Source organism: Salvelinus namaycush, unplaced genomic scaffold, assembly GCF_016432855.1.
Source record: "Salvelinus namaycush isolate Seneca unplaced genomic scaffold, SaNama_1.0 Scaffold3566, whole genome shotgun sequence".
In the NCBI taxonomy this organism is placed as follows: Eukaryota; Metazoa; Chordata; class Actinopteri; order Salmoniformes; family Salmonidae; genus Salvelinus; species Salvelinus namaycush.
In genome coordinates, this window is record NW_024060526.1 from 12,007 (window position 1) to 23,704 (window position 11,698).

Sequence of the window (11,698 nt, forward strand, 5' to 3'; positions counted from 1 at the left end):
AGCCAGCCAAACAGCCAGCCAGCCAAACAGCCAGCCAGCCAGCCAGCCAGCCAAACAGCCCAACAGCCAAACAGCCAGCCAGCCAGCTATGAAGCTAAAACATATACGTTTCATCAGGATCCTGCGGCTCTGAGAGTCAAGACCACAGGATATAGTGATCAAACCCTGGAGCAGCCAAAACTCAAAACACTTAGTAAAAAATGCACCAAAAAAAAAAACACTTACAAATAATAACACGTTCAATATTTACACAGCTCTCTGATTAGGATACATCACGGCACCATGGCAACCAAGGAAACCCAGACAAGAAAATATCCACCAATGGAGTAGTTGAGGACATCTGCCCATTTAATTTATTCAGAATGGGATTCTAAATATCCACCAATGGAGTAGTTGAGGACATCTGCCCATTTAAATTGCCTTTTTTTATGCCAGATTTATTTTGGGGCTTTAAATCCCACGTGTTATTATTATGGATAGGTGTGTCTAGTTTAACAGCCAGCCAAACAGAGTCTGAAAGTATTTCAAATTGATTGTGAAGCTCAACAAAGTCACTTGTAGATGATTTAAACACGATGTGCGAAAAATGCGAATATCGGTAAGAAATGGATGGGAATTTTGCAACAAATGCTCAAACTTGACCATTTGGAAACAACAGTGTCAGGGAAACTAAATCCAAACACGGATTGCTGTCAAACGTTGACCATAGACTTCCCCAAATGTGTTCAATGATTTTCTTCACAACGCAGCAACCTTTGATTGAACACTATTATTAACCTATATCTACCCAATAATGTCCTCGGTCACCTTGATCAAAAGGTCCTGCTTGTCGTTTCATTCATAATTCATGTTGTGGGCACACCCAAAGAGTCGGGTTGTGACACGTCCGATACTCACTGTTTATGTCTGTCCACGCTCTGATAGGAGGAGAGAGAGGAGAGAAAGAGAGGAGAGAGAGAGAGAGAGAAGGGGGTTGCCTGCCAGCGGCGGGGGGTAGTGCTCGCATGTTTATAAACCACAGCTCTCGCACCGTGGGAGGGAACACCAATTGGAGAGAGTCAGACGGAGTGAGGAGAGCAGACAGACAGGGAGAGAGAGAGAGGAGACGGAGGAGGGGAAGCCGTGGTGGTAGCAGGCTAACAGGGGCTCGCGGAGGGGGAACAGCTGGTGCCCCTGCATGTGTCTCCGTCCGTCTATCTCGGCACGCACATGGACGACCACCACAGTCTCCTTCAATCCCCACCGCCTTCCATTACCAAGACCCACCAGGACCACCCCGACCTCCGAGACCGCGACACCCTCGTAAACCACGGATACACAGAGACAGACATCGATGTGATGACGGTGGTGGCGTGCGGCGGAGACAACATGTTGGAGGAGTTGGTGACTCTACCAGGTCACCACTCTCTGGACCGGTACGAACGGAACCAACCGGACCATGAGTGCTGTGAGCGCGTGGTCGTCAACATCTCTGGGCTGCGCTTCGAGACGCAGCTGAAGACCCTCTCCCAGTTCCCTGAGACCCTGCTGGGGGACCCCAAGAAGAGGATGAGGTAACTATAGTACTTTAGTAATATTGGTTAAACTGTGTCTGTATGTTAACTCCTAGAAGAGAATGAGGTTACTATAGTACTTCTATACAGTGGCAAGAAAAAGTATGTGAACCCTTTGGAAATACCTGGATTTCTGCATAAATTGGTCATAAAATTTGATCTGATCTTCATCTAGGTCACAACAATAGACACACACAGTCTTCTTAAACTAGTAACACACAAACAATTATACGTTTCATGTCTTTATTGAACACACTAGGTAAACATTCACAGTGCAGGGTGGGAAAAGTATGTGAACCCTTGCATTTAATAACTGGTTGACCCTACTATGGCAGCAATAACCTCAACCAAACGTTTTCTGTAGTTGTGGATCAGACCTGCACAACGGTCAGGAGGGATTTTGGACCATTCCTCTTTACAAAACTGTTTCAGTTCAGCAATACTCTTGGGAAGTCTGGTGTGAACTGCTCTCTTGAGGTCATGCCACAGCATCTCAATCGGGTTGAGGTCAGGACTCTGACTGGGCCACTCCAGAAGGCGTATTTTCTTCTGTTGAAGCAATTCTGTTGTTGATTTACTTCTGTGTTTTGGGTTGTTGTCCGATTGCGTCACCCAACTTCTGTTGAGCTTCAATTGGCGGACAGACAGCCTTACATTCTCCTGCAAAATGTCTCGATAAACTTGGGAATTCATTTTTCTGTCGTGATAGCAAGCAGTCCAGGCCCTGAGGCAGCAAAGCAGCCCCAAACCATGATGCTCCCTCCACCATACTTTACAGTTGGGATGAGGTTTTGATGTTGGTGTGCTGTGCCTTTTTTCTCGCCACACAGTGTTGTGTTCCTTCCAAACAACTCAACTATAGTTTCATCTGTCCACAGAATATGTTGCCAGTAGCGCTGTGGAACATCCAGGTGCTCTTTTGCGAACTTCAGACGTGCAGCAATGTTTTTTTGGACAGCAGGGGCTTCTTCCGTGGTGTTTTCCCGTGAACACCATTCTTGTTTAGTGTTTTACGAGACAATTTGTCTTACCATGGACTGATGAACATCAAGGCTTTTAGAGATACTTTTGTAACCCTTTCCAGCTTTATGCAAGTCAACATTTCTTAATCTTAGGTCTTCTGAGATATCTTTTGTTCGAGGCATGGTTCACATCAGACAATGATTCTTGTGAATAGCAAACTCAAATTTTGTGAGTGTTTTTTATAGGGCAGGGCAACTTTAACCAACATCTCCAATCTCGTCTCATTGATTGGACTCCAGGTTAGTTGACTCCTGACTCCAATTAGCTTTTGGAGAAGTCATTAGCCTAGGGGTTCACATACTTTTCCCAACCTACACTGTGAATATTTATGATGTATTCAATGTAGACAAGAAAATCATAATATTAGTTATTTGTTTAAGCACACTGTATTTGTCTGTTGTTGTGACTTAGATGAAGATCAGATACAATTTTATGACCAACTTATGTAGAAATGCAGGTAACTCCAAAGGGTTCACATACTGTTTCTTCCACTGTAGGTTATTATACGCTTGTAGTGGACAGTAGTATTTGACGTGTGTGTATACAGTTTATATGATATTATAAATACCTCACATATGACTCATAATATGAGTAAGCAATTTGCCTATTAACATATTTATCTGACTCCATAAAGTGAATTAAAATATATAAGCAAGCATTAGGCAATGAGTTGACGTTGACTAGCAAGAATTAGTCTGAGAATTGTCTATATCAAAGGCAGATATTTAATTAACATTGTACAAATAATGTATTCACATGCATGGCATAAAGCTTAAGTTACAAAGCATTAACAGACATTTCTAAGGCATAACATCCTAAGGTTAACGTACAGGACAAAGCATGAACAAATAGATGCTTACTAAGCCTAGAAGCCTAGAAGGAAAACTGCTCCAAAACCGCCATAAAAAAGCCAGACTACGGTTTGCAACTGCACATGGGGACAAAGATCGTACTTTTTGGAGAAATGTCCTCTGGTCTGATGAAACTAAAATAGAACTGTTTGGCCATAATGACCATCGTTATGTTTTGTGGAAAAAAGGGGAGGCTTGCAAGCCGAAGAACACCATCCCAACCGCGAAGCACGGGGGTGGCAGCATCATGTTGTGGGGGTGCTTTGCTGCAGGTGGGACTGGTGCACTTCACAAAATAGATGGCACCATGAGGAGGAAAATATGTGTGGATATATTGAAGCAACATCTCAAGACATAAGTCAGGAAGTTAAAGCTTGGTCACACATGGGTCTTCCAAATGGACAATGTCCCCAAGCATACTTCCAAAGTGGTGGCAAAATGGCTTAACCTTTCAGTGATACCCATCCCGGATCCGGGAGCATCCTCATCAAAAAAGCTGCCTAGCATAGCCTAGCCTAACGCGACAGGATATCATATAATATAATTTCATGAAATCACAAGTCCAATACAGCAAATGAAAGATAAACATCTTGTGAATCCAGCCATCATTTCCGATTTTTAAAATGTTTTACAGCGAAAACACAATATGTATTTATATTAGCTAACCACAATAGCCAAACACACAACGGCATGTTTTCACCATGTTTCCACCGCATAGGTAGCTTTCACAAAACCCAGAAATAGAGATAAAATTAATCACTAACCTTGAACAACTTCATCAGATGACAGTCTTATAACATCATGTTAAACAATACATTTATGTTTTGTTGGAAAATGTGCATATTTGAGGTATAAATCGTAGTTTTACATTGCAGCCACCATCATAAATAGCACCAAAGCAGCCAGAATAATTACAGAGAGCAACGTGAAATAAATAAATACTCATCATAAAACATTTATGAAAAATACATGGTGTACAGCAAATGAAAGATAAACATCTTGTGAATCCAGCCAATATTTCCGATTTATTTAAGTGTTTTACAGCGAAAACACAATATATATTTCTATTAGCTCACCACAATAGCCAAACACACAATGCCATTTATTCACCGTAAAGATAGCTTTCACAAAACCGACAAATAGAGATAAAATTAATCACTAACCTTTGGACAACTTCATCAGATGACAGTCTTATAATATCATGTTATACAATACATTTATGTTTTGTTCGAAAATGTGCATATTTAGAGCTGCAAATCGTGGTTATACATTGTGAATACGTAGCAACAATTCACCAAAATCTCCGGAGATATTTTGGACAGTCACCTAATCTAATCAAAGAACTCATCATAAACTTTACATAAAAATACTTGTTGTATGGCAAATGAAAGATACACTGGTTCTTAATGCAACCGCTGTGTTAGATTTTTAAAAATAACTTTACTACAACATACAAAATGCATTATTGTGAGACAGCGCTCACCTATTCTCCGCCGTGTTGGAGCCAACATATTCCACAAAAATACGAAATAACATCATAAATATTCTCCTACTTTTGCTGATCTTCCATCAGAATGTTGTGCAAGGAGTCCTAGTTCCACAATAAATCGTTGTTTGGTTTTAGAATGTCCATTTCTTCTGTCGAATTAGCAACTTTGGCTAGCCATGTGGACATGTGGACATGTCCAAAAAATCTTGGCGCATGGAACGAAAAATTCCAAAAGTCCCAATAAACGTTGAATAAACTGATCAAACTCGGTTGAAAAATCCTACTTTATGATGTTTTTCTCATATGTATCAAATAAAATCAGAGCCGGAGCAATTCGCCGTGTATACCGAACGCTTTTCAGAAGACAATGTGGAGTTCCCCCGCGCACCGTCGAAAACTGACAAAAGACCGGACCTGTCACTCCAAAAGCTCTCATTCGGCCTCACATCAAGCTAGACACCCCATTCAACCTTCTACTGCCTGTTGACATCTAGTGGAAGGCGTATGAAGTGCATACAGATCCATAAATAAAAGCCAGTTGAATAGGCAGGCCCTGACACAGAGCCTCGTTTTCAGATTTTTCACTTCCTATATGGAAGTTTGCTGCCAAATGAGTTCTGTTTTACTCACAGATATAATTCAAACAGTTTTAGAAACGTCAGAGGTTTTTCTATCCAATAGTAATAATAATATGCATATTGTATGATCTAGAACAGAGTACGAGGCCGTTTAATTTGGGCACGATTTTTTCCAAAGTGAAAACAGCGCCCCCTATTCACAAGAAGTTTTAAGGACAACAAAGTCAAGGTATTGGAGTGGCCATCACAAAGCCCTGACCTCAATCCTATAGAAAATTTGTGGGCTGAACTGAAAAAGCTTGTGCAAGCAAGGAGGCCTACAAACCTAACTCAGTTACACCAGCTCTGTCAGGAGGAATGGGCCAAAATTCACCCAACTTATTGTGGGAAGCTTGTGGAAGGCTACCTGAAACATTTGACCCAAGTTAAACAATTTAAAGGGAATGCTACCAAATACTAATTGAGTGTACGTAAACTTCTGACCCACTGGGAATGTGATTAAAGAAATGAAAGCTGAAATAAATCGCTCTACTATTATTCTGACATTTCACATTCTTAAAATAAAGTGGTGATCCTAACTGACCTAAGACAGGGCATTTTTACTAGGGTTAAATGTCAGGAATTGTGAAAAATGGAGTATAAATGTATTTGGCTAAGATGTATGTAAACTTCCGACTTCAACTGTATATGCCAATGATGTGATGTGGTCCGACCACATTCAGACTGAATGCATCACTTCTTCTTTTTATAAGAAACATTAATGTGTTGAAAATCCCAAATTGTTTGCATAGTCAACTTACACACAGCTCTGACACACACACTTACCCCACCAGACATGCCACCAGGGGTCTTTTCACAGTCCCCAGGTCCAGAACAAATTCAAGAAATCATACAGTATTATATAAAGCCCTAATTGCATGGAACTCCGTTCCATCTCATATGTCTCAAATAAACAACAAACCTGGTTTCAAAAAACAGATAAAGCAACACCTCACGGCACAACGCCTCTCCCCTATTTGACCTAGATAGTTTGTGTGTATGTATTGATATGTAGGCTGCGTGTGCCTTAAATGTTTATTTATATAGTTCTGTCCTTGAGCTGTTCTTGTCTATTAATGTTCTGTATTATGTCATGTTTCATGTTCTGTGGAAGAGTATCTGCTGCTTTTGCAACAGCTAATGGGGATCCTAATAAAATACCAAATACTCTTTATATCGCATAAAATCAGATATCAGGAAATATACTTATTTTATCGCAAAAAAATCAGATATCAGGAAATATATAGATAAATCAGCCCGTTCACCTGTGATACAAGTCAGTATTCGCTGTCCGTACAGGATGTCAGGAGATGAAGTGGAAACCGACCACTAGGGGCAGCAGTGAGTGCTGTAACCTTCACGTAGGTTTTGCTAGGGCGTTGTGGATGCCTCTGGTTGCAAGTTCGAATCCAGCCGTTTGAAAGGTGTTCTTGATATTTTTGTTTTAAGCCAAACCTTAACCACTCTGAGGTAATGTCTTAACCCTTACCTTAACCACTCTGAGGTAATGTCTTAACCCTTACCTTAACCACTCTGAGGTAATGTCTAACCTTAACCCTTACCTGAACCACTCTGAGTTAATGTCTAACCTTAACCCTTACCTGAACCACTCTGAGGTAATGTCTAACCTTAACCCTTACCTTAACCACTCTGAGGTAATGTCTTAACCCTTACCTTAACCACTCTGAGGTAATGTCTAACCTTAACCCTTACCTTAACCACTCTGAGGTAATGTCTTAACCCTTACCTTAACCACTCTGAGGTAATGTCTTAACCCTTACCTTAACCACTCTGAGGTAATGTCTAACCTTAACCCTTACCTGAACCACTCTGAGGTAATGTCTAACCTTAACCCTTACCTGAACCACTCTGAGGTAATGTCTAACCTTAACCCTTACCTGAACCACTCTGAGGTAATGTCTAACCTTAACCCTTACCTTAACCACTCTGAGGTAATGTCTAACCTTAACCCTTACCTGAACCACTCTGAGGTAATGTCTTAACCCTTACCTGAACCACTCTGAGGTAATGTCTAACCTTAACCCTTACCTGAACCACTCTGAGGTAATGTCTTAACCCTTACCTGAACCACTCTGAGGTAATGTCTTAACCCTTACCTGAACCACTCTGAGGTAATGTCTTAACCCTTACCTGAACCACTCTGAGGTAATGTCTTAACCCTTACCTTAACCACTCTGAGGTAATGTCTTAACCCTTACCTGAACCACTCTGAGGTAATGTCTTAACCCTTACCTGAACCACTCTGAGGTAATGTCTTAACCCTTACCTTAACCACTCTGAGGTAATGTCTAACCTTAACCCTTACCTGAACCACTCTGAGGTAATGTCTTAACCCTTACCTGAACCACTCTGAGGTAATGTCTTAACCCTTACCTGAACCACTCTGAGGTAATGTCTAACCTTAACCCTTACCTGAGATTTCTGAGTTAATGTCTAAACTTAGCCTTAAACACTTTGTTTGGTACAACATGTGGAACAACTTTGAAATGTAATGTTTGAGAAACATGGATGAACATCTAATTGTGACGTGAGACTGTGAGAGCCAGTTGAAATAAAGATGTCCCCTGACATTGACCCTTTTCTCCCAATTATTAACTGTTGGCTATTTCTTGTATTGTACTTTATGTTAACTCTAACGCTAAGACCAGGATGAGGTACAGAGGGACGTACTCTCTACTGGTTATTGTCTTGTCTTGTCTTGTCTTGTCTTGTCTTGTCTAGTCTTAACACGTCACGCCTACTGCTGACAATTAATCAATTAACTATAAATATATCAATTATATCTCTGTCTGTCTGCCTGCCTGTCTGTCTGTCTGTCTCTGCCTGTCTCCCTGTCTGTCTGCCTGTCTGTCTGTCACTGTGTTTTTCTCTGTCTGCCTGCCTATCTGCCTGTCTGCCTGTCTCCCTGTCTGCCTCTGTCTGTCTGCCTGTCTCCCTGTCTGTCTGTCTCTGTCTGTCTGCATGTCTATTTGTCTGTCTGTCTCTGTGTTTGTCTCTGTCTGTCTGTAAATTAAGTATTACTACTTATGTATCCCCCTCTCTCTATCCCCCTCTCTCTATCCCCCTCTCTCTATCCCCCTCTCTCTTTCTCCAGGTACTTTGACCCTCTGAGGAACGAGTATTTCTTTGACAGGAACCGGCCCAGCTTCGACGCCATCCTCTACTACTACCAGTCGGGCGGGCGTATCAGGAGACCTGTCAACGTGCCCATAGACATCTTCTCTGAGGAGATCCGCTTCTACGAGCTGGGAGAGGAGGCCATGGAGAAGTTCAGAGAGGATGAGGGTTTTATTAAGGAAGAGGAGAGACCACTACCTGACAACGAGCTGCAGAGACAGGTATGGTTGAGCACAGACGTGTTGTACTCCCCGACAAAAGCCGAAAAACACGTCAGAGATTAGAAATGTTTGTTCTATTGAACATGCCGTAACATTAACAGCATTCATCCTAACAGCATTTTTTTTTTTAATGGTAAATTTACCCCTTTACCAAAGAGAACTTTCTGGCGCTTCCCTTTCTTCTTCTGGTTATCCTGAGTGTCTCAGTTGGTAGAGGGTTGTGGGTTGGATTCCAACGGGCGACCAGTACGCGGACATGTATGTAGTTGCTCTGGATAACTGATACATTACGAAAAGTGTTGATGTTCCCTTGAGCAAGGACTATAAAATACCGATGAAAACAGAATAATGTCCGTCATGGGTGATCTAATACAGTATATCTCCTCTTAAAGGTGTGGTTAATACAGTATATCTCCTCTCATCCTAAAGGTGTGGTTAATACAGTATATCTCCTCTTAAAGGTGTGGTTAATACAGTATATCTCCTCTTAAAGGTGTGGTTAATACAGTATATCTCCTCTTAAAGGTGTGGTTAATACAGTATATCTCCACTTAAAGTTGTGGTTAATACAGTATATCTCCTCTTAAAGGTGTGGTTAATACAGTATATCTCCTCTTAAAGGTGTGGTTAATACAGTATATCTCCTCTTAAAGGTGTGGTTAATACAGTATATCTCCTCTTAAAGGTGTGGTTAATACAGTATATCTCCTCTTAAAGGTGTGGTTAATACAGTATATCTCCTCTTAAAGGTGTGGTTAATACAGTATATCTCATCTTAAAGGTGTGGTTAATACAGTATATCTCCTCTTAAAGGTGTGGTTAATACAGTATATCTCCTCTCATCTTAAAGGTGTGGTTAATACAGTATATCTCCTCTTAAAGGTGTGGTTAATACAGTATATCTCCTCTTTAAGGTGTGGTTAATACAGTATATCTCCTCTTAAAGGTGTGGTTAATACAGTATATCTCCTCTCATCCTAAATGTGTGGTTAATACAGTATATCTCCTCTTAAAGGTGTGGTTAATACAGTAGATCTCCTCTCATCTTAAAGGTGTGGTTAATACAGTATATCTCATCTTAAAGGTGTGGTTAATACAGTATATCTCATCTTAAAGGTGTGGTTAATACAGTATATCTCCTCTTAAAGGTGTGGTTAATACAGTATATCTCATCTTAAAGGTGTGGTTAATACAGTATATCTCCTCTTAAAGGTGTGGTTAATACAGTATATCTCATCTTAAAGGTGTGGTTAATACAGTATATCTCCTCTCATCCTAAAGGTGTGGTTAATACAGTATATATCATCTTAAAGGTGTGGTTAATACAGTATATCTCATCTTAAAGGTGTGGTTAATACAGTATATCTCCTCTTAATGGTGTGGTTAATACAGTATATCTCATCTTAAAGGTGTGGTTAATACAGTATATCTCCACTTAAAGGTGTGGTTAATACAGTATATCTCCTCTCCTCTTAAAGGTGTGGTTAATACAGTATATCTCCTCTTAAAGGTGTGGTTAATACAGTATATCTCATCTTAAATGTGTGGTTAATACAGTATATCTCCCTTTAAAGGTGTGGTTAATACAGTATATCTCCTCTCATCCTAAAGGTGTGGTTAATACAGTATATCTCATCTTAAAAGTGTGGTTAATACAGTATATATCATCTTAAAGGTGTGGTTAATACAGTATATCTCCTCTTAAAGGTGTGGTTAATACAGTATATCTCCTCTTAAAGGTGTGGTTAATACAGTATATCTCCTCTTAAAGGTGTGGTTAATACAGTATATCTCCTCTCATCTTAAAGGTGTGGTTAATACAGTATATCTCATCTTAAAGGTGTGGTTAATACAGTATATCTCATCTTAAAGGTGTGGTTAATACAGTATATCTCCTCTTAAAGGTGTGGTTAATACAGTATATCTCCTCTCATCCTAAAGGTTTGGTTAATACAGTATATCTCCTCTTAAAGGTGTGGTTAATACAGTATATCTCATCTTAAAGGTGTGGTTAATACAGTATATCTCCTCTTAAAGGTGTGGTTAATACAGTATATCTCATCTTAAAGGTGTGGTTAATACAGTATATCTCCTCTTAAAGGTGTGGTTAATACAGTATATCTCCTCTTAAAGGTGTGGTTAATACAGTATATCTCATCTTAAAGTGTGGTTAATACAGTATATCTCCTCTTAAAGGTGTGGTTAATACAGTATATCTCATCTTAAAGGTGTGGTTAATACAGTATATCTCCTCTCATCTAAAGGTGTGGTTAATACAGTATATCTCCTCTTAAAGGTGTGGTTAATACAGTATATCTCATCTTAAAGGTGTGGTTAATACAGTATATATCCTCTTAAAGGTGTGGTTAATACAGTATATCTCCTCTTAAAGGTGTGGTTAATACAGTATATCTCCTCTCATCCTAAAGGTGTGGTTAATACAGTATATCTCATCTTAAAGGTGTGGTTAATACAGTATATCTCATCTTAAAGGTGTGGTTAATACAGTATATCTCATCTTAAAGGTGTGGTTAATACAGTATATCTCATCTTAAAGGTGTGGTTAATACGTATATATCCTCTTAAAGGTGTGGTTAATACAGTATATCTCCTCCTAAAGGTGTGGTTATACAGTAATATCTCATCTTAAAGGTGTGGTTAATACAGTATATCTAATCTTAAAGTGTGGTTAATACAGTATATCTCATCTTAAAGGTGTGGTTAATACAGTATATCTCCTCTTAAAGGTGTGGTTAATACAGTATATCTCCTCTTAAAGTGTGTGGTTAATACAGTATATCTCCTC

At 39.9% G+C, this 11,698-nt stretch overlaps 1 protein-coding gene across 1 annotated transcript; it reads left to right on the forward strand.

The window, feature by feature from the left end:
- The first annotated feature begins 1,209 nt into the window (after nt 1-1,209).
- On the forward strand, nt 1,210-8,955 carry LOC120040480 (potassium voltage-gated channel subfamily A member 3-like). Its single transcript, XM_038985618.1, has 2 exons — nt 1,210-1,553; nt 8,649-8,955. The coding sequence occupies exons 1-2, from the start codon at nt 1,210-1,212 to the stop codon at nt 8,953-8,955; spliced, it is 651 nt and encodes a 216-aa protein (XP_038841546.1).
- The last annotated feature ends 2,743 nt before the right edge of the window (nt 8,956-11,698 follow it).